Genomic DNA, 24,591 nt, shown 5'->3' with positions numbered 1-24,591 from the left:
ATTCTGAAGAACTGCTGATATTTTCATTCAGAAATTATTTTTTAAATGTAAAGTCTAGTACATGTGGCCAACACTGTAAATCAGGGCTTTTTTGAGAATCAAACAAGAAACCTATGGCTAATTTTCCTCTGCCTCCTCCATTTTGGCAAATGTTTCAGCAAAGGCAGAAAAGCAGCGGAATTCCTTTTCTCAGGAAAGGAGTCACGAGAGCTACAGATAAAGGGTATACTTGTACTGAAAACAGCTTCTCCAACATGCCAGGTACACCTGGGCCTGAGACTAGACTACTCACCCTGACCCAGCAGGAAGTGACGGGGGAGCTGAAGGGACGTTAGCCTGGGGTTTTTCTTTCTCATTTTGCTTGAAGAAGGATTTGGCTTCTTTAGATGTAGCATCCACTTCCTTAGTCACCCTGTACCAAGCAAGGAGACACCAAGTTTACAAGAGGAATAAAAAGAAACAAAATCTAAGAAAAGGGCGTAAATAACAAGGAAAAAAATCAACAGGCTTTCAAAAAATTCTGGCTACAGAGCTTTATGATTGAAGCTTACTACAACAGTTCTAAATAAAGACATTTTCCCCTTATTAATTTAACAAAGGAAACAACAGCATATGTAAGTCTGATGTCTCTCAAATCGCCTCCATTACTTCTGTCAGCATGATAGCCACCAGTGAATCACAGCTCATGTGGATCACTGATGTAAAGGCTGAAAAGGGCTCTCCCACTGCACCTCACATGCAGAGTAGTGCTCACACTTAAGTAGAAGTTGGAATGGGGAGATAGTGTATTTGGGAGAAAAACACTGGCTTTATTTCAAGGAGAAAAGCAACAGTATAAACAATTGGGAATACTCTAAAGAAGGCTCCTGTTCTACGAAACTGAATTATTTGTAGTGAGGTGGATGGACTTAGAGTTGGTCATACAGAGTGAAGTAAGTCAGAAAGAGAAAAACAAATACCATATGCTAACGCATATACATGGAATCTAACAAAAATGATACTAACGAACCTAACAGCAGGGCAGGAATAAAGATGCAGATGTAGAGAACGGACTTGAGGACACAGGGTGGGGAAAGGGAGGCTGGGACAAAGTGAGAGAGTAGCATTGATATATATACACTACCAAATGTAAAATGGATGGCTAGTGGGAAGCTGCTGCATAGCACAGGGAGATCAACTCAATGCTTTGTGACAACCCAGAGGGGTAGGATAGGGAGGGTGGGAGGGAGGAAGGGAGGCTCAAGAGGGAGGGGATACGGAGATATGTGTATACATATAGCTGATTCACTTTGTTGTACAGCAGAAATTAACACAACATTGTAAAGCAATTATACTCCAATAAAGATGTGAGAGAAAAAAAGGAAAAAGAAAATATAATTAAAGCAACAACAACAACAAAAAAGGCTCCTGTTCTATACCTAAAACAACCCAAAGATGAAACAAAATTCCTTAAAACTGGCTAAATAGGCAGTGATTTAGGAGTGGAAGAAAGCTACACAATTGAGAATCCTGTCCAATTTCAAATCTGGAAAAACTGCCTTCAGTAAAACTGAGTTCTAAAGGATCAAATAAAGGTATTAATGGTGCCTAAAATTTCAGATAAAGAAGGGAAATGCCTAATGCCTGCTTGGGTTTGCCAAGTCAATAAAAACATTTGAGGAATTTTGTTTAAATGCCAATCTGTCTATTGAAGGGTCCAAGATTATGGTCATTGTGTTATCGTGAGTGTTCCAACAGGTCACTGAGAATAATGACAGACAAATCCTATAAATTCCAGATTTGCAGGAACAGAAGTCTCTTACCTTTTCTCTTCTTCCTTCTATGCTTCTCGTGACTAGAATCAAATTTTCTCGTTAAGAACCATCTTACTCCTACATTCAGTACTGTGTCACCCACACAAGTGGCACAAAAACAAGAGTTTGAGAGTTTTACATTAAGAATCTTCACTGGCAAAGACTGCCTTAATCTTTTTTTTTAATTAATTATTTTATTGGCTGTGTTGGGTCTTTTTTTGCTGTGCACAGGCTTTCTTTAGTTGCGATGAGTGGGGGCTACTCTTCATTGTGGTGTGTGGGCTCCTCATTGCCATGGCTTCTCTTGTTGCGGAGCATGGGCTCTAGGCATGTGGACTTCAGCAGTTGCAGCACATGGGCTCAATAGTTGTGGCACACGGGCTTAGTTACTCCGCGGCATGTGGGATCTTCCTGGAGCAGGGCTCGAACCCGTGTCCCCTGTATTGGCAGGAGGATTCTTAACCACTGTGCCACTTAGGAAGCCCAGACTGCCTTAATCTTGAAGGATGACTTCAAACAAAGAAACAAACAAGCTCTCTGTTACCCCCTACTCAACTTCTTGTGATGGCTCAGTATTACTCAGAGGATCAAATACAAACTGCTGAACCTCACATTCAAGGCCCCCCCAAATCTGGTCCTACTCTGTATCAGGCTTAATTTGTGTGTCCTATTCTCCTAAGTAAACATATCAGTAATAAGAGTCAAGAGTCAAAAACAAGAGGGAGAATTTATATGATAGATTAGACCACCATTTAGCAAATATTCACTCCTTTCCTGTTGACCAAGAAGATACTCCCTCACCCTACTGATGCTGAGCTTAGATACATGACTTGCTTTAACAGTCAATGAGATGTTAGCTGATCTGACAAGAAAAGAAGCTTTAAATGTATTTGTGTTGTTTCACTTGCCCCTTGAGTTCCCTGTAAGAAGAATACACCTCAGGGAGCTGCTGGTCCAAGATAGCTGAAAGACAGATGCTGCAGATCTGAGCCCAACAAGCAGCTTACAGACCAGTCTAGATCAGCTGAACCCAGATATCGGGAAACACATTCAACATATAAATGTTTATTGGTGTATACCACTGTGTTTTGGGATGGTCTGTAGCATTTCTGTAGCAACAGCTAACACATTTACATTTCATGAGTGAGAACACTAACATCTAAGGGGTTAAGTTATTACTTTTTTTCATCTAGAGATTAAGTAGCAATGACAGAACCCTTTCCTAAACTCTATTTCCCAGAGACTGTTTCCACAAATTTCCCAACCCCCATGCTCTTCCGGAACCTGACACTACCCCAATGAAAGGGAGAGTGTATGTCACCCCCCCCCCCACGAAACTGGGTGGGCCTTTGTGGCTGCCTCAACTCACAAGGTTCAGTGGAAGGGGTACTACATGACTTCTAAAGCTTGATGAGACAAGGTGATGGAGCTTTCAGGACGCACCTCTGAAACCCCCAGTTACCACATAAGAAGTCTAGCTGCCCTGAAGCCACCATGCTGGAGAGAACACATGGGAATACTACAGAGAGAGAGATACCTAAGGAGACTATTCCAGACCCCAGGTGTTTGAATCTTCCTGGCCCAGGTACCAGATATGGGACTATATAAACTTTCAAGATGGCCCCAGACCCAGCCACTAAGTACAACTGCATGAGAGGCTCTGTGCAAGAACCATCTAGCTTAGTCCAGCCACCCCAGAACTATGAGAAATTACAATAAAACAACTGTTTTAAGCTGCTAAATTTTGGGGGTGATTCTTTACACTGCTATAGAAACAACCAAAATAAACCTACATCCAAACCTGAGGCCTAATGCATAGTCCCAGAGTACTTGCCTAGAAAGTTGCTTTAAATCTCCTTGCCCTGGGTAGAATCTGGGGCAGACCTGAGATGGCTCATGAAGAACAAGTGGAAACTTCCACTTGGAAATGGTGGTCTGAACACATGCTCTATTCTCCACTCCCTACCAAAACTCTACCAAATACCGGTAAATAAATTTACAAAGGCAGAAATATACAAAGATAAGAACAGGTATAATAGGAGAAAGATGTCAAATTTTCGGAAGATAGAAAGCAAACAGACAAGTAATAGTTGACTTAGGTCTTTGCTCTAATCTCTCAAGCTGGTAGCCATGTGGAATGTCCAACAAACAAGCAATATATATTGCAGTATCCTAGAAAGGTTCAGTAAATTGAGATACCAGGACACTTTGAAGGTACAGGAGAGTAGCAGGGCTAAAACTAGTTGAAAGTTTGTATCAGGAGCACCTAGGTCCCAGATCCCCTTCTCTACCTTATTCCACAGGCTACTGACCTCTATCCAACCCAGCAGAACCCATTACTCTTTGGAGAAATGAAAACCATGTAAGTTCCAGACTCAGTGGGCAGGGCTGAACTCTCATTCTCAAAACACACAAATTAAATGAAAATATATCTATTCACTCTTCCCTTGCCACAGCAACCTCAAAGGCTATGTGTTTCCTATGTGTTTTGGATGGCTACGTTATAAGATGGAGTGCTACCCAACCTGTATTGGACTTTGCACCAATAAGAAATAAATATGTTATGCTACTGACTTTCTGGATTTATTTGTTACCCCATCATAGCCTAGACTATTCTTACTATTGCATCAATTTAACTAACAGGAATTCCAGAATAAGAGAAAATATGGGAATTTATCAACAAAAAGAAAAATTTCCTAAAAGGAAGAGTTTCCACAAAATGACTGTTCCACAGAACATTTGACCCAGCAATTTATTTTTTTAAGTATTTGGCCACACTGCATGGCTTGTGGGATCTCAGTTCCCCGACCAGGGATCGAATCCAGGCCACAGCAGTGACAGTGCCGAATTCTAACCACTATGCCACCAGGGAACTCCCACGACCCAGCAATTTAAAAAGATCACATCAAGGCACATCATTATGAAATTTCAGAATGTTGGTGATGAGAGAAGATAAAGATCAAGTGGCCCAAATTATAGGGAAAGTAAAAGAAGCCTTTATGCAAAGTATGTTTTGTTTTGTTTACTCATTTTACCACAGTACTAACAAAACTTTTCTACCAGCAACCTAAGACAATTCAGTGGACGTTTTCTGAAAAGCAACCTAGATGCAGGCACTGTGTTAGACATGAGACATATAAAAAGATATGACAGGGGACTTCCTAGGTGGCGCAGTGGTAAAGAATCTGCCTGCCAATGCAGGGGACACGGGTTCAAGCCCTGCCCTGGGAAGATACCACATGCCACGGAGCAACTAAGCCCGTGCACCACAACTACTGAGCCTGTGCTCTAGAGCCCGTGAGCCACAACTACTGAGCCCATGTGCCACAACTACTGCAGCCCACGTGCCTAGGGCCTGTGCGCCACAACAAGAGAAGCCATTACAATGAGGAGCCTGCGCACCACAATGAAGAGTAGCCCCCACTCGCCGCAACTACAGAAAGCCCGTGTGCAGCAACAAAGACCCAACGCAGCCAATAAATAAATTAAATAAATAAATTTATTTTTAAAAAAAAGATATGACAGGACTTCCCCTGGTGGTGCAGGTTAAGAATCCACCTGCCAATGCAAAGTACATGGGTTCCATCCTTGGTCCGGGAAGATCCCACATGTTGTGAAGCAACGAAGCCTGTATGCCACAACTACTGAGCCCGCCTGTCACAACTACTGAAGCCCATGTGCCTAGAGCCTGTGTTCCGCAACAAGAAAAGCCACCACAATGAGAAGCCCATACACTGCAACCAAGAGTAGCCCCCACTTGCCGCAACTAGAGAAAACCAGCATGCAGCAATGAAAACCCAATGCAGTCAATAAATTAATTAATTGATTGGGGGAAAAAAAAAAGATATGACATGGTCTCTGCCCTGACTGGCTCACAGTTCATCAGGACAGCCAACATGAAAACAAGTCATAAAGTAAGTGCCATAAAGGAAGCATGGAAAAAAGTATAAGCCGTGGGAATATCTCTATTAATTTCTTACTGTCAAAGTCTTATTCATATTTACTAGGAAACAAGTTCTATAAACTGGAATACTTCTCTCAGGGACTTTAATAAATGTCACAAAGTAATAACAAGCAGATTACTGTATATTGAAAATATGCCTAGAAGAACTCCATTTTTAACAAGCAATAAGAATAGATTCGCAGGAATTCTCTGGCGACCAATGGTTAGGACTTGGTGCTTTCACTGCTGGGGCCTGGGTTCAACCCCTGTTCAGGAAACTAAGATCCCGCAAGTCACTTGGCGCAGCTGGGGGGCAGGGCGGGGGGGGCGGGCAGAAGTAGGGGGTTCACTATCAAAATATCTTCAAGTAGCACAACAGTTAAATTAGAGACCACTTCGAATATACAACAGTTAAATTATAGACCAATTCTAATAAACAAGACCACTTTCCTGACAGGAAAAGGCCCACCATTAGGAATAGTTAATTCAAGTGCTATCAGCAGAAATTCCAACTTAACTTCATTTTCACTTAATCAGAACTTCCTGAAAAGTCTTTACTTAGGCAAAAACTTTCCATGACTGGACTCTTCCAAAAGGTGAATCATTTAGGAAAGTCTGCGCTAACTGGCTCAGCTGGTTATATGATAGGGAAGGATAAAAAATACTACTTTTCCTCATTCCCCAAGGTTAATAAGCTACACATTTTTCAAGTGGGAGAAAACTGAAACAAAAAGGTAAAATTCCAAAATTTAACATAATTAGAAAAAAACCAAAAGACTAACTTTGTGCTAACATTACCTTACGCTTATACTTAAATTCTTTCCAGTCATCACTAGCTCTTTCTCACATTTCTTAAAGATGTAGTAATGGTCCTAACTTGATACAAGACAAACAGAAAAAAGCAGAATAATGACATCAAGAGATTAAAAGATATGCTCAAATCCATTTACCAAGTTTGCATCTGTCAACTAAAATTCAGGCCCTCCAAGTTCCTACATGAGGGTTCCTTATAATACCTAAATTTAAGTATAAATAATTTAAATTTAAGTTTTAAAAACAATCCTACCAACATGCCAATTATTAACAGAATTTTTGTTTTTTTTTTTTTAGGAGGAAGGCAATACAGAGAAGTTTTACTTGTCATGTTATATTTCTCTGCAATGTATGTGTTTAAAGTAATAAGCATATATTACTCTTGAATATAAAATATGTGTGTGAGAGTATATTTATGGGGAAAAAAGGTGCTTCCTTATTCATATTTGTTTTTTTGATAGACATGGGTGCTGCCCTCTTCTGACAAATGATAGAAACAGCAGGCTCTCTAAATACTCATCCAGAATTTAAAACCACCATCCATTTGCTTTAAAAAATGAAAGAGGACTTCCCTGGTGGCACAGTGGTTAAGAATTCGCTTGCCAATGCAGGGGACATGGATTCTAGCCCTGATCGTGGAAGATCCCATATGCTGAGGAGCAACTAAGCCCATGCACCACAACTACTGAGCCTGCGCTCTAGAACCCATGAGCCACAACTACTGAGCTCACGTGTCACAACTGCCCACATGCCTAGAGCCCATGCTCTGCAACAAGAGAAGCCACTGCACTGAGAAGCTCGAGCACCGCATCGAAGAGTAGCACCTGCTCTCCACAACTAGAGGACGCCCACATGAAGCAACTAAGACCCAACGCAGCAAATAAATTTATTTTAAAAAAGAGAGAAAAAGATTTTTTAAAAAAGAAACAGAAAATCTGTGTCAGTCAACTATATAAATATTAATAAATCCACGAAATTTAATTTGATTAGGAAATTTAATGATTTCTCATAACAGTTATTCACCGGCTTTTCTTACTCTCTATGTAAAGTCAATGGTAAAGTTATAATAAACCTTTCTTAGATATCCTATATGACATATAGGAAATAATGCAGGCCAAGAAAGATTTTCAAAAATTAAAAACCTATATTCCTAATGGTATTAAACACTTTCTGTATTACTTTTGTAGGACTTCCACACCATTAAAGGTTCACTGTCAGTGTTCTACTACCCTCTGTTGGACAACGCAATAATTCCCAGTGTGATTTCTGGCAGCAAAATACATTCTTAATTCACATCATCAAGATTTATTTAATGGATCTCAAAAATGATTATAAGGGAAAAGGGTGTCTTTGCTATGGAGAATTCTGACAGATATTGCCTAAGTAGTCTAACTCATCACCACCAATATTGGGTGTTAATGATGTGATGCACTGAGGGACAAAACATCATCAATGTAGTATTTTTGTCTAAAGTGATTAATATGAAGCTAACCATGAGGAAACAATGCAACAATCCAAACTGAGAGATATTCTGCAACACAGATAGACTCAAGACTAAATGCAGAATGTAATCTTGGATTGGATGTTGGACTGGACAAGAAACACAGCTATTAAGAACATTTTAGAATAACTAGGGAAAGATTTGAGTAGAACTGTACATAGAGCTACCACTGTGGGCTACAAAACTACCTGTTACTGGTCTAACACAAGATAGGTACAAAAATTTTGAATAAGTGTTTAGAAACTTACTTAGCAATTTGACAATGTCACAATATTCAAGACATGAATGATGGACTCATTGCATTAAACAGAACATAGACCAAATCAGGTACTGTCAAACTTGCAAGATGGTCACGTGATATTAGTGTATTAGTCATGTGCAGTGAGACCACATTACAGTATGCATGAAAGTTTAGGGTTATTTTATCAATTAAAACACCAAAATGTGATAAATGTAAGCATTTCTTTTTATAAACTGTTACTTTTACAATCATTTTAATTGTTAACCAAGTGTGACTTTTAAAATTTATAGCTTAATAACTAAATTAAGAAAGTAAAATTGGTATTATTTTTTAATCCTAATTTACTGATGGCAAACCAACCCACACTGCACGTTTCAGCAACAACAACAACAAAATCTTTTCTGAATGCAGCAGCAGTAGTAAACCACATGATGGTAATGTAAGTGACTCCAAAGAAATGAAGGACAAGCGCAGTCAAACTGCTTTTACTCTATAAGCCCTCATAGACTGGGCTTGGTTTCTGATCATGCAGCACTAAAACCACAGTGAGTTTGCAGAGAAGTTTTGGCTAATAAAGCAACAAAGCCGCCAAAACTTCTGCAGCATTTACATGTAAAACATGAAGTAAGTTCAAAATCAAAACAATTATTTGAAAGAGAGTACCGAACTAAAAAGTCAATAGAAACAGACACAAAATTCCCTACGTTAGCATTGCGGCCTTATGAGAAAGGAGTACTTTTGGTTGCTAACTGAAAAAAAATACACCATTCCCAAGACATTAGTAAGACTATCTCAAAGGTGTTTGCTTAGAAATCGTGGTGAATCTGACAAAGAAGGTAGTTCAAGTACAACTTTCCAATGACACCATAGCTTAAAGTGTTCAGGATCTGGCTTATGATAGAGAACATATAACAAAGTTAGCAAAGTGTTTCCTCAACGCAATTTGAGGAGTGACAGATTATTGCTAACACGAAAATTATTTTAGTATTTGTGATTTAAACATGAGGATAACATAAAGGATTCTTTTTTATCAGTTTCTTGCTGACAAACATTAAATGACACTAATCTATATAATAAAGTAGGATCATATGTCAACAGATGAGATTTGAAGTTTAAGTGTTTGGAAGAATATGTTCCAGTGGCACAGCTGCAAGACAGGGAGACAGTTTAGATTAAGCAGTTTGTGCTAGAACATAAATTAACACACTGCTTCCTTCATTGAGAAAAATCTTACTACAAACAAACAAAAAAACCCACTGTTCTTGGTACAACAGTAAAAATTGTGATTTATGTAAAGCTCATGCATTAAATGACTCTCTACATTTGATAAACTGAAAATTGGTCATAAGTGTGCATATGCCATAATGCATGCTGAGGTACAATGGTTATGAGGAAAGTGACTTGAGAATGATGAACTACAGAATAAACTTAGTGCTTCTAAAACAGTGGTCCCCAACCTTTTTGGCACCAGGGACTACTGTCATGGAAGACAATTTTTCTGGGGGTAGGGGTGGGGGGTGGGGATGGGTGGTTCAGGAGGTAATGTAAGCAATGGGGGGGGATAGTTCAGGCAGCAGTAATGCAAGCGATGGGGAGCGGCAGATGAAGCTTCCATCAAAGCTTCGATAGCTCACCTGCCACTCACCTCCTGCTATGCAGCCCGGTTCCTAACAGGCCAAGGACCAGTACCGGTCTGTGGCCCGGGGGTTGGGGATCCCTGTTCTAAAAGAAAAACAATAACCATATGGTCCCCAATTTTGAAGATCTCAATTAGACAGTAAAACATGCTTACTTGTCTGCTTTGTTTGGTGTTTTCTGGTTTTTTGGTTTGTTTGTAATTTTCCGCCATGCTGTGCAGCGTGCAGGATCTTAGTTTCTCCACCAGGGATTGAACCCGGGCCCTTGGCAGTAAAATTGTGGAGTCTTAACCACTGGATTGCCAGGGAATTCCCAGTTTGGTGTTTTTAATAACCTTAGTATTTTCATACAAGGAAGTGATTCCACATATTGTTCAGAAGCAAATACATTATAAGAGAAAAATGAAAGTTAAAAGCCTGAAGAACAGTTCCTACAGGTTAACATGTTTCACAGAATGTTTTGAATTTTATTTTCTATCAAAAAAAATTCACACATAGGAAATTCATGCATCCAGAATTCTTTTTTCCCACTGAAATACAACTTAAATTTTAATTATGACTTGACAGGATGAATTACTGGAACTGACTACTAATGAAGCACTAAAGATGAACTCTGCAAATACAGTTATTACTAATTATTTCATGATGTACCTAGGTCAAATCATTATGCTGTACACAAACTTATACAGTGCTGTATGTCAATTATTTCTCAATAAAACTGGAAGAAAAAAAGAACATATAGTTATTACTGGCTTCATTTGGAAAAAGTAAAAATGAAAATCCAGAAATTAATGGAAGTGCATTAAAATCCACACTTCCATCGTCATTAATTTCACATTATTGCAGATTATTATCTAAATTATCTGTAGTGAAGGACCTTGATTTAAAATTTTCAACCTGTTGCAAACCAATACTTTTGTAAAACAATAAAAAGAAATTATTAGAAAAATAGGGGACTTCCCTGGTGGCACAGTGGTTAAGAATCCACCTGCCAATGCAGGGGACACTGGTTCGAGCCCTGATCAAGGAAGATTCCAAATGCCAAGGAGCAACTAAGCCCATGCACCACAACTACTGAGCCTGTGCTCTAGAGCCTGTGAGCCACAACTACTGAGCCCATGGGCCACAACTACTGAAGCCCGCGCACCTAGAGCCCATGCTCTGCAACAAGAGAAGCCACTGCAATGAGATGCCCGTGTGCAGCAACAAAGACCCAATGCAGCCAATAAATAAATAAATAAAAATAAGTAAATATATTAAAAAAAAAAAGAAAAAGAGGTACAAATACAGCCCTTTGAGATGAATTTATTTATGATGAGTATTATTTTTTAATCATTTCTATATTTCTTTCTTTCTATATTTCTTTTTGGTTGCATTGAGTCTTCGTTGCAGTGTGCTGGCTTCTCTTGTTGCAGAGCACGGGCTCTAGGCACGCGGACTTCAGTAGCTGCAGCACAGGGGCTCAGTAGTTGTGGCTCGTGGGCTCTAGAGCACAGGCTCAGTAGTTATGTGTGGTGCATGGGCTTAGCTGCTCTGCAGCATGTGTGATCTTCTCAGACCAGGGATAGAATCCGTGTCCCCTTGCATTGGCAGGCAGATCCTTAACTACTGTGCCACCAGGGAAGTTCTGAGTAGCAGTATTATCATTTTAAATAAATAAATTTGTTTGTTTGTTTGTTTACTGGCTGCATTGGGTCTTTGTTGCTGCAAGCGGACTTTCTCTAATTATGGAGATGGGGGGACTACTCTGCGTTGTGTTGTACAGGCTTCTCATTGCGGTGGCTTCTCTTGTTGTAGAACATGGGCTCTAGGCGTGTGGGCTTCAGTAGTTGTGGCTTGTGGGGTCTAGAGTGCAGGCTCAGTAGTTGTGGTGCATGGGCTTAGTAGCTCCAAGGCATGTGGGACCTTTCTGGACCAGGGCTCGAACCCGTGTCCCCTGCACTGGCAGGCGGATTCTTAACCACTGCGCCACCAGGGAAGCCCACTAAATATTATTTTTTTAAAAATTAAAAAGAAGAAGAGGAAGAACACCAACACTGAAATAACTTACATATATTTCATTATCCTCCAGGAGTAGGACTGTCACCAATCCCACTTAAATTAACAAGAAAGAAATAAGCTATTTTGACACATTAAAGACTTTAAAAGTTAATATAAACAGCACTTATTCAAAGTATGTGTCTAGATGTTAAGTACTGAGAATTGATACTTTACTCCTAGTTTTTTGCTTCTATTACAGAATTAAAAGGTGATTCCCTTTATCAGTCACTTATGCTCACACTTACAATGACCAACATGTATAGTTATAGGGAATTCCCTGGCATTCCAGCGGTTAGGACTTGGCACTTTCAGCACCGGGGCCCAGGTTCAATTCCTGGTCAGGGAACTAAGATCCTGTAAGCCATGGGGAGCAGCCCAAGGAGAAAAAATTTTAAAAAGATAGTTATATAATCCTTTCCCTTTTCTTATTTTATTCTCATTTTGACTATGTTTATTGAAATGTATTTTATGTCTGTTAAATCTTATTGTTAGAAGTTTGAGCTTGTATTTTGTATCTTTTTAATTTATTTTTCTAATAACGCCTTTTTATTGTGTTTTACAAAAGTACTGGTCTGCAACAAGTTAAAAAGTTAAAATCACACAAGGGGATCAGCTTGATGCTTTGTGAAGACTTAAAAGGATGGGATAGGGAGGTTGGGAGGGAGGCTCAAGAGGGAGGGGATTTGGGAACATATGTACACATGTAGCTGATTCACTTTGTTGTACAGCAGAAACTAACACAATACTGTAAAGCAATTATACTCCAATAAAGATTAAAAATAATAAAATTTAAAAACAAACAAATAAAGCTGCTATGAACATTTATGTACAAACCTTAAAATAAAAAAAAGTTAAAATCAGGGTCCTTCACTACAGAGAGTTTAGATAACAATCTGCATTACTGTGAAATCTACCAGATGTGAGAGTTATACTGCATCATGAAGGAGAATATCCTTGTTCTTAGGAAACAATGATGAAGTATTCAAGAGTGAAGTGTCATGATGTCTACAATTCTCAAATGGTTCAGCCAAAACACAAAGAGAGAAATACAGATACAGATGGTGGAGAGAGGGGTAAAATATTTACAAGTGGTGAATCAGTATGATAGGTGTATGGGTGTTCATTATAACACTACTCTTGCAACATTTCTGTAAGTATAAAATTTTTCAGAAGAAAAGGTTGGGGAGAAAAAAATTAAAAATAATACTAAAAAAAAGTGGAAACATATATGTATAACTGATTCACTGGGCTGTACAGCAGAAAGTAACATAACACTGTAAGTCAACTATACTCCAATAAAAATAAAATAAAATAAAATAAAATAAATAAAATAAAACAAAAAAAGCCAACAACAAAAAATAATAATAATAATAATAATAAAAAGTTTTGCTTCACATCATTCATGAAATTAATAATGCCGGGACTTCCTTGGTGGTCCAGTCGTTAAGATTCTGTGCTCCCAACAAGAGGGCCCGGTTCGATCCCTGGACAGGGAACTAGATCCTGCATGCCGCAACTAAGACCCAGCGCAGCCAAAAAGAAAAAAAACTAATAAAGCCAAACTTTTTTCCAAGATATATTTTCATTAGATGAAATAATTGTTGGAAACGAGATATTATTTTTAAGAATATCAATTTTAGGGGAAATTATATTTACAGAGAACAAACAAGTCTAATTAATTACTGTCAAGGGAAATAAATGTGACCGCCTATAAAACTGATTGGCAGGCACTTCCTCTGTTCTCTAGCTCTAAATTACAGATCTGCTATTTTTATATTAAAATTTTAAATAAATGGGGAAGAGGAAATTCTAGGCATGTGGCTCTCATCTAAAACTGCCAAGAGTACTAAGCTTATACTGTTTTTTAAACTAGTAACAAACCTATGAATCAATTTAAAAAGTAATACTAAGATGAGGAAGTAATATCACAATCAAATTTCTCTCCTAGTACTTTGAATTCTCACCTGATTTCAGAGGTTTCACTAGGGCTTATACTTCAAAGTTAAGGGAAATAATAAAGGGAGAAATAGACAAAGTCACAAAGCATGGCAAAAGTGGAACCAACAACTATACCCCAATTAAAAAAAAAAATGTGGAACCAAGTACTTAACTCTTACATTTTCTTGTTTCTGTTCAGCCAACCACTTCATAATACTCCCAAACTACATTACCATATGTGAAAGGACCTTTCTCATGTTCCCTGATAATTAATGGAGCCACTGTTCTCCTGAGTTCAAATACAACTCTTCCAAAACAGTAAGATGGGCTGGAATGAGGACACGTCTAAAACTATTTAGAAAGATGCTCCTTTTTAAAAGAACTAGTTTTGAAGTTTGTGAATGTCATCTTACCTGACTTCTTCACCGGCAAAATCAAACACCTTGGTGATTTTAACTTTTTCTTTTTCTTTAGATTTCTCTAGCTCTTCTGCTTTGGCCAACAATTTACTTGAACTTGTCTCTTCAGTCTCCTCTCCTCTCTATGAAAAAAGAAGTGTAATCAGTTTCATATAAGGATGAAAACTAAAAGATCCATTCAAACATGTTGTTTCAGGCTATTCTTAAATGTTTCATCTCTAAACAGTTAAATACTTACTGAAAATTTATTTGATTAAAAAGGCTTATGTTTCCTACCATAGAGAATGTTTTGCTTTTCACTTATTAGAGTTACTATTAAAAGGCATCTAGGACTTCCTAGGTGGTGCAGTGGGTAAGAATCTGCCTGCCAATGCAGGGGACATGGGTTCAATCCCTGCCCCAGGAAGATCCCACATGCCACGGAGCAATTAAGCCCGTGTGTGACAACTGCTGAGTCTGCACTCTAGAGCCCGTGAGCCACAACTATTGAGCCCATGTGCCGCAACTACTGAAGCCCATGCACCTAGAGCCCGTGCTCTGCAACAAGAGAGGCCACCACAATGAGAAGCCCGCGCACCATAACGAAGAGTAGCCCCCACTTGCCGCAACTAAAGAAAGCCCGTGTGTAGCAATGAAGACCCAACACAGCCAATAAAATAAATAAACAAATAAATAAAAGGCATCTAGTCTGATTTCTGTTGTAAGCCTCAAATCTCAGTTTGTAAATTTAAAAAATCTATCTGGGGAACATCTGGCATTTCTGGGGAAGCATTCATCCTGTTCATCTATGAACTTACTTTAACTTGTATACTCGGAGACACTTTTGATTTTGGTCCTACATCATTGAGGAAGCTGGCCCATAGTTCATCTTCCTTCTTTTTCCTTGCATCCTCTGACTCAATGTCTTTTTCCTGCTCTGCAGCTGCGTCTTCCTCCTCACTACTAATTCCATCAGATTCCTCGTTGGTATCCTCCTCGTCCTCTTCTTCTAATGAGAGGCCACCTTGTTTTCTCTTCCTAATCACCAACAGTCACAAGAAAAAGGAAAGACAAGACAAACAGGCAAAATAATTTCAGTTATCCCTTCCTGAATTCCAAACATAATTTTGCAAACCTGAGAAAATTTTTAAATCTGGGGACTACTGATTAACACACTTGATAGGGAGAGTAGGAGAAGTAAGCTGAGATTTTGTGGGAAAAAAACAGAACTGAGCTCTTACAGTTAGCATTTTCCCAAAACACTTAGAATCAAAATATAGTGTTCTACTTCTAAGTTAGGAGCAGCTATTTTCACCAAGAAAACACCAAAATCACCTCACAGAATCAATCTGTTCAAAAAGAGGGTTCTAAGAACATACACATGCCAGGTATTTTTGACTTTTTAAAAGTCACTCCACTTGGAGAACAGAAATTGAAGAGAGCCTCATATGTATTTGCACTGCTTTTTCCCAGAGTTCTGAGGGGGTGGGGAGTGGGGGATCCATGTTTCTTCCCACTTTCTGAAGATATGAAAGCTGGAATACAGAAAAACTCAAGGGTAAAAGAATTGGGCCCAAGACTTAAAACAGTAAATTGCTTCCTAAGACTATTCTGACTTCAAGTGAATCATCTAATACTCAAAATTCTCTTTCTACACTCTCCTCTTTGCTTCAATACCCAGGAAGACAGAAACACCAATCAAAGAGAATAAAAGACTTCTATTGAAAGACTCCCTTCTCTGAGTTAAATAGCTTGTCAGAATTTTCATAATTTTTGGTGGGACTGCAATTCAGTACTAGGCTTATAGAAGGTAATTCACCTAAACCTATAATTTTTTTTTAACTACATATAACCCTGGGTCAAACAATTCTACTTCCACAGATCTGATTTACAAATATACATGTGTACAAAGACATATATGAAGAATATTCACTGCAGTCTTCTTTGCCATAGTAAAGATGAGGACAATCTAAAGGTCTGTCAATAAAGGAATGCTTACATAAAGTAAGGTCTGTCTATACAATGTAACACTATGCAGTCACTGAAAAGAAAAAGGTACAGCTAAATGTACTGCCATAGTATCATCTCCAAGATGTGAAATAAGGAAAGTGAGAAATAATATGCAGAGTATGCTACTATTCGTATTTTTTCTTTTAAAGAACAGGAAGTACAGGGAATTCACTGGTGGTCCAGTGGTTAGGACTCCATGCTTCTACTGCAGGGGGCATGGGTCTGATTCCCTGGTTGGGGAACTAAGATCCTGCAAGCCATGTGGCCAAAAAAAAAAAAAAAGTAGGAAATACATACATATATACTTGTGCATACACAGAATTATCTCTGGTAACATAATTCTTCTGAGACAAAACAGCAAGGGCTAGGGATGGGGCACATATTTTTTGTAGCAACAGCTTTTTTCTTTTTTTTCAGCCGCACCTCTTAGTTCCCCAACCAGGGATTGAACCTGGGCCCTGGCATTGGAAACTCAGAGTCCTAACCCCTGGACCACCAGGGAATTCCCGAGTTTTTAATTTTAAACGAGGTGCACATATTAGCTATTAAATTTTTTAAATTAAAGCTCAAACATTTTTAAAGCTTGCCAGAGAATAAGAATTTAATCCTAAAATGTCACCCAATATTTCCCTCAATGAGAAAAAGGTCAGAAACCTTGGCAGTAAGAAATCTATCATCAGACCAATCCCAGCAATCTGGATGGTTGTGACAACAGCCCCTGACTTCTAAGGGCCTTGAGGGCAGCATCACCTGGCCGGAATGCTCTGAGCCTTTCTTTTTTTCCCTTTGGTTTTCTGTGTCTGCTCTTCACCATCCACTTCATCTTCCTTCACTAATTCATTTACATCATCTTCACTATACTCTCCACCTGAAATCACATAACAGGGTGGTCAGACAGACAGGAATAAAGGTTTTCACATCAAGATGAGACATTTTCATCAAGAAAAAAGTCTAGTACTTTCCCCTGTTCTTCACCAGACTAAAATATCATTTCCTGAGGGACGTCTTCCCTGTACCTGAAGACTAGGCTAAGTTCCCATTTTCTAGGCCTCCAGGGCAGTCCATATTTCCCTCCTTAACTCATCCCACTTAAGTTTAATGTTTGCGATTTCTGCTATGTTTCACACATCGTGAAGACCTGGATCTGCATGTCTTTAGAAATATATGCTGAATGAATGAATGGAAATTCCAAACCCACTACTGTACTTTTCAAAGATGGAACTGATGTTTCCACCTCATCTTGGATAGCTTTAGAAAGTAAGCAAAAGATACCTTGTCTTATCAATAAAAAGAGGTTTAGAAAGAGGTTTAAAGACTTCAAGTTAGACATAGCAGAAAAAACAAACACATCTATTTCCCATCTTCAGACACTAACATTCAGGGGTCCCTAACAAAAGTGTTGCTTGGATGCCCAGTCTGACCACATTCTGTGGGTACCAGACAATAAATCCTGTACACACAGAGATTCAGCCAGTTTTTTTCTTTTTTACTTCACATAAGCTTTTATTTTAAGTATAACATACCAAAAAGCAAACTAAAGTACAAGTCAATGAAATCATGCAAAGTGAACACATTTGTATAACAATACCCAGCTGAAGAAGCAGAACATGACCTGCATCGCAGAAGGCCTGTTTTAATCACTAGCCACCACCCATATTCCATAGGTAACCACTATCCTAAATTGTAACATCATAGATTAGTTTCACCTGTTTTTGAGCCTTAAATAGAAGCCTACAATATGTACTCTTGTCTCCAGCTATTTTTCACTCAACATTCTATTTGTAAGTCACCCAGTTCCTTGCATGCAGCTATAGCTTATTCATTCTCATCCCTAAATATTATTTCCTTATATGACTATACCACAATTTACTTATCCATTCCTGTTGATGGACATTTAGTTTGGGGCCATTACAAACAGCACTATTTTGTATATTCCTGCACATCAAATTCGTTTTTAAATATTTCACTCACAATGAAATAGGACCACCAAACACTTGAAGAAAGCCTCCAATATCAAAGGCAAGACTGAAAACAAACAGAAAGGAATTCAGAGGAACAAAATTAGAAAAAAAACAAAACGAAACAAAACCCTTTATAATTAATATCCTCAAAGAGGCATTCACAAAACAAGGATAAGTTGACTAAAAATTTTTCAGAAAATGAAAAAAACAATTAGAAAACTCTTGAACTACAAATATGATAGCAGAGACCAGGGGAAAAAAAGGAATAAAAATGATGAGAATGAGCCAGCCATAAAAAAATCTGGAGAATAAGCATTTGAGGCCAATGGAATAGTAAATATAAGGGTTCTAAAACAGAAGCAAGTTAGGTATCTTAAGACACCAAATGGTAAGTGAAAGTGCTTCATGAAGAGTCTGAACACACAAATGGAATTTTGCTTCCTCCCGAAACCTGAGTAAAATCACTAGAGCAAAAGGACTTTTAAAAGACAAACCCACAAAGGTGGAGACCTGGCTATACTGTATTTATTTATACAAATAGAGTATAAAAAGCAAAACTATGAGGAGGAGTCAAAAATTATCCGCACTCTGGCTGCAAAATTTACTTTCATTAATTTTTGGAAAAGACACATATAACATTTTTCAGCATAATCTCCTTGCTTTTCAATACACTTTGTCCATCTGTCAACAAGCTTTCGTATTCTCTCATTAAAAAATGTTTTAGGCTGCTCTGCAAGCCACAACTGTACCGCTGTCTTCACTTCTTCATCAGAAGTGAATCTTCATCCTCATAGGGCCGCTTTCAGGGGACCAAACAGGTGCAAGTCCCAGGGAACAAGATAAGGACTATAGGGAGGATGCTTTAACACCTCAAAATGAAGTAATCTATGACAGACCTAGGTTTCCCGAAAAGTTTGTGCGAGATGGGTACCAAAACAACGCACAGAAGGGCATAAACAGAAGGGTTTGGTTATCTGCAAACAAAATTTGGACTGACACTCTAAGGAAGGTGAAAGTTTCTTAAAGGGAAGCATTACTGGTGAGAAGACATGGATTCATCACTGCAAGCCTGAGAATAAACAGCAGAGTATGGAATGAAAACATCCTCAATTGCTGACCATGAAAAAGTTCAAAAGTCAACCATCAGCTGGAAAATTGATGCTTACAGTTTCTGGGATTCTCAAGGGCCAGTACTAGAACATTATCAAGGAAAAAGTTCAACAATCAACAGTGCTCGTTACAATTAGATGCTTATTGAGAGCTGAAGCCTAAACTTCGGCTTAAACGCAGAGGACTATCCAAGGGCGCTGTGATATTGCATGACACTGCCCACATTGTCGACACTGCAAAAACTTCGTTTTGAGGTGTGAAAGCATCCTCCCTATATTCCTGATCTTGCGCCATCGGATTTTCACCTATTTGGTCCCCTGAAAGCAGCCCTACAAGGATGAACATTCACTTCTGATGAAGAAGTGAAGACGGTGCATTCATGGCTCGTAGCTCAGCCTAAAACATTTTTTAATGAGGGAATATGAAAACTTGCTGACCGATGGACAAAGTGTACTGAAAAGCAAGGAGATTATATCCAAAAACGATGTATTTGTCTTTTCCAAAAGTTAGAGTAAATTTTACAGCCAGAGTGTGGATAATCTTTAACTCACCCACCGTACAAGGAAAAACAGAAAACTAATGAAAATCGCTCTCTGTAAGGGTCAGGACAGAACACAGTGGGGTAGGCAGGGGCAGAAACAACAGTTCTCTGTGTTTATCTCCCTGCAGATATCTGAAAATCCCTTAAATTAAGCAAAGGTTAAATAAACAAACATAACCAAAATGATAACACAATCCACAAAGAAAGGATTTACTCCAAGGACTTTAGAAACAGTATTTTGACTGAACATCCTTAGCAAGATGCATTCTAAAGACCAAAAAAGTTCTACTCTCAGTAGTAACATCCCTGGTGGTACTTTGAAACTATTTCTTTTATAGTATAGGTAAAAAGAAGTAAGTAGTTACGCTAATCATGTTAGGAATCCAGATCTTCAGAGTGAGAGAAATGACATACAATTATAAAATCAAAGAAATTAAGAAATTAAGTGAAACAAATGTTAAAGCTGAATTTAAAATTCAGAACTCAACTCTAAGACAAATATTTTTCTAGCTCTGTTCACTGAAACGGCACAGAAGCAATGTCACTCTAGTAGCAATAGGCATTTCTTTAAAGTTCAGATTGTATTCTTTGATATGATTCAACACAAAGAGGGCTCCCTGAAAAGCCCAGCTAATTTCAGGTCTGAGGTAAGGAAAGCACAAGGTGAAACGGGGACATTTTGCTGTGCCAGAAAGCAAGGAAGTTATTTAAGAATAATGGATCACGTTAAAAGGATATAAGATCCAGCATGAAAGAAATTTTAGTAGCCAAAAGTGATGACCTGACCATTAACAGGAATAACTGTTAGAATGAAACACACTGAATCGATATAAAACTGTGACCCCTTCAGATATTTAAAAAAATAAGACAGAAGAAATAATTCGTACCATTTTAGGCTACTATTAAGATTACTTCCTATTTTGAAAATTGGTAATTAAGGGAAATGAATTAAACATTTATCCTGCCCCAACTGACGTGGAAAAGCTGCACTTTCAGAATATCAACCAATAAATGTAGAACCACAAAATTAGAAAACCATCAGTCTCACATTCTAATGACAGTAGTAATTTAGGCAAGGATTATCAAGTAACATTAAAAAACAATTTAAGTTTTAACGATTAAGTATATTACCACACAGAATACTTTCCAGTTTCAAGGGAAAAAATAATTACACAATAGAGGGATCAAACACTCATCATTCTGATTCAGAAGTCACAACTCGATTAACCAGGTATTCTGTGTTTTCTGATGTTATGCATTATGTGACACACAAGTCATCTATAATTTATCTTAGCTAAAAATTTTCATTTGAACCCATCAAGCATTTAGATCTAACTTTCAATTTAACGAAAATTCAAGGGATGAAGTAACAACCTAATACCATGTAGGAGCAACCAGACAAAATCAGAAGGTAAGACATTCTACAGGACATACAGCCTGATCTCCTAAGCCAATTTATGTCACAGAAATGGGAGTATGCTAGATTAAAACAGGTTTAAGGGATGGAACAACTGGATGATACCTGTAGTCCTGAACTCAACTGTGATTTAGACAAAAAAGCTAAAGCCATTTTTGAGTCAACAGGTTAAACTTGAATATGGTTTGTATATTAGATGAACTGAACATTTACTGAAATGGATAGGGAGAGAACGTCCACTGAAAAGAGCAGCTTACAAAGTAACATGAAAAAAGTATTTCTGGTTGGGGAAAAATATGAATAACTACACCTGGGTACAGAAAAAAGATTAGAGTAGGTTTCACTAAGGGATCAATACTGATAATCTCTGGGTGGTGGGAATGTGATGATTCTGAATTTTTATGTTTAATTGCCTACATTTTCTAATTTTCTACAAAATTCATGCACCGCTTTTGTAATAATATAAAGTTGTGTGTGTTTTTTTTTGCTCTGGTTTTTTTGTTTTTTTTTTTTTTTTTTTTAATAAAAATGGGTGAATGTTGCAGACAGTTCAGAGATGCACATGGCCCTGGATCTTAAACATGAAAAAAGATGCTCAATCTCACTGATAAGAGAAAAGAAAATTTTAAATTATACAAACAACAAAAATGATTAAATTCCATGTAGTTACTATAAGAGTAAGAAACAGAGTAACATCGCTATAGACAAAAAAGCACAAAATGAACAAATAATTTTTTAATTGAAGTATAGTTGATTTACAAGATTATATTAATTTCAGGTGTATAGCATAGTGATTCAGTATTTTTACATAAAATGAACAAATATTGTCCAAAGTGTCAGAGCTTCCATCAACTTTTCAGTCCCCCATGCTTATATCTGAGTCAAACAACTAAGAATCATTGAAAAAATCTGAGAAAGTGTCTAACATAATAATGTTCAAAACAAACATACAGGGTGAATAAAAGTCACCTTAGAGGAAACAAAGATTGTTCCTCATTTTATCAGGCTAGCATTATTTAATAACAAAACCAGTCAAGGAAATTACAAGAAAACTACAGACCAACGTCCCTCGTAAACAAATGCACAGCTCCTCAACAAAATTTTAGCAAACCAAATTCAGCAACGTAGAAGAATAATACATCATGACCAAGTTTTATCCCAGAAATAAAAGGCTGTTCAAAAATTTTAAATCAATCACTGTAATTCATCACATTAACAGATAAAAGAAGAAAAATCACACAATCAATGGATGGAGAAAAAGTATTTGACAAAATTCACCTCTCAGAAAATTAAGAATAGAGGGAATTTCTTTAACCTAAAAAAAGGCGTAAGAGGCTGTATGTGCAAACTGCCGGGATTTAAATCCTAGCTCAGCTACTATCTAGCTGAGTGACTTTGGGTGCCTCAGTTTCTTCATCTGTAAAATGGAGAGCATAATAGCACGTACTTCATAATCCTATATGATTGAGTTAGTAATGAGTTAGACAATGGAAAGTTTTTAAAACACACACAAAAAGCATCTAAGAAAAACCTATAGCTAACATTATACTAAATGGTGAAACACTAATGCTTTTTCCTTAAAATTAGGAATAAGGCAAGTATGTCCACTCTCACCTCTCCTACTCAATATTACATTGGAAGTCTGTTCCAAGTACAACAAGGCAAGCAAAAGAAATAAAAGGTATGCCTATTGGAAAAGAGGAAATAAAACTGTTTCTATATACAGACAATATGAGGTAAGGGTGGCCTTGGAACTGTTAATTTTAGTGGTGGTTACATAACTCTAAGCATTTATCGAAAACTCATAAAAAATATAATAAAAAATGAGTTTTACAGTATGTAAAAGTAGAAAAATTTAAAGCATTATTATTATTATTTGATAGTTAAGAAGTGGATTTATTTAGAGATACACATTCCATAGACAGAATGCAGACCATCTCCAAAGGTGAGAGCAGTCCCAGGGCATGGGGTCATCTTGAAAAGTGAGAGCAGTCATGGGAGAAACACTCCAGAGACAAGTATGGGCCATCTCAGAAGGCAAGAGGCCTTAAAGCATTACTAATATCCATAGAGCAATAAGATACTGTATTCATGAAACAAGAACATGATGCTATTTAAAAATTTTCAAAGAACAAAAAAATTATTCAAAATTAAAAATATCCAAAATTAAAAATTCCTAGGTGGTGCAGTGGTTAAGAATCTGTCTGCCAATGCAGGGGACACAGGTTCGATGCCTGCTCCAGGAAGATCCCATATGCCACAGAGCAACTAAGCCTGGGAGCCACAACTATTGAGTCCGTGTGCTGCAACTACTGAAGCCCACGAGCCTAGAGTCTGTGCTCTGCAACAAGAGAAGCCACCAAAATGAGGAGCCCCTGCTTGCCACAACTAGAGAAAGCCCGTGTGTAGCAACAAAGACCCAACACAGCCAATAAATAAATAAATAAATAAATTTTATTAAAAAAAAAAAAAAAATCCAAAGGCCAGATCTTGATGCCCAACCCTGGTTACGGGGGCAACAAGAAAAGAAAGCACATGATGCTCAGTGGCTTCCAGAAGTTCCTGGTCCACAATGTCAGAGCGCTTGTGAAACAGGCTGTAAGAGGGCAGGGCACAACCTTTGAATGACATAGCCCGAGGACATGACATAAACTGATTAGAACCAAATGGGTCCAAGATGGCAGATAAGTCGACTTCCAATACATCTTGAGCCTCAGTAATACAACCATAAGGACCAAAAAGTGGGCAGTGGCCCAACTCCTGGAAATCCCAGCCCCTTCCTGAAATAACTGGAATACTCCTCCCACTCATTAGCCTATGAAATTACCCACCACCCCAGAGTGGTGCCTTTCTCAGCTTCTGAGATGGCCCCCACTCTGTTTATGAAGTGTGTTCCTCTCTAAATAAATCCACTTCTTACCTATCACTTTGTCTCTCACTGAATTCTTTCTGCGATGAGACATCAAGAACCTGGGCTTCATTAAGTCCTGAAACCAGGTGTGTGACCTCAGTTGGAAGACCTTGGGTTTTGGCTGGGTTCAAGTCCCGGCACATGGGTTCAAGTCCCAGTCTGAGGTGCACGGTTTCACTTGAAGTGCTGCTGATGTGTAACAAATCGTACTGTGCTGAGACTGCTCCCAACATCTCCAAGAACCCCAAAGTCACGGTGGAAAGAGCAGCCCACCCGGCCATCTGAGTTACCAATCCCAATGCCAGGCTGCGCAGGTAAGAAAATGAACAGACAGCTC

The 24,591-nt window shown here is 38.2% G+C and overlaps 1 protein-coding gene across 2 annotated transcripts in view; it reads right to left on the bottom strand.

Moving 5' to 3' along the window:
* Positions 1-24,591, bottom strand: part of CFDP1 (craniofacial development protein 1) — a 121,747-nt gene that overhangs the window by 94,556 nt on the left and 2,600 nt on the right. For both annotated transcript variants that reach the window (XM_057710712.1, XM_057710713.1), the window contains exons 2-5: positions 17,065-17,182; positions 15,123-15,342; positions 14,320-14,447; positions 293-412 (exon numbers count right to left, since the gene is read on the bottom strand). In XM_057710712.1, coding sequence (XP_057566695.1) covers positions 293-412; positions 14,320-14,447; positions 15,123-15,342; positions 17,065-17,182 — 586 coding nt within the window. The remainder of the gene's footprint in view (positions 1-292; positions 413-14,319; positions 14,448-15,122; positions 15,343-17,064; positions 17,183-24,591) is intronic.

Source organism: Hippopotamus amphibius, chromosome 16 (genome assembly GCF_030028045.1).
Source record: "Hippopotamus amphibius kiboko isolate mHipAmp2 chromosome 16, mHipAmp2.hap2, whole genome shotgun sequence".
Classification (NCBI taxonomy): domain Eukaryota; kingdom Metazoa; phylum Chordata; class Mammalia; order Artiodactyla; family Hippopotamidae; genus Hippopotamus; species Hippopotamus amphibius.
Note: the sequence above shows the minus strand (reverse complement) of the source record. Positions and strands in the feature narration are given on the sequence as shown.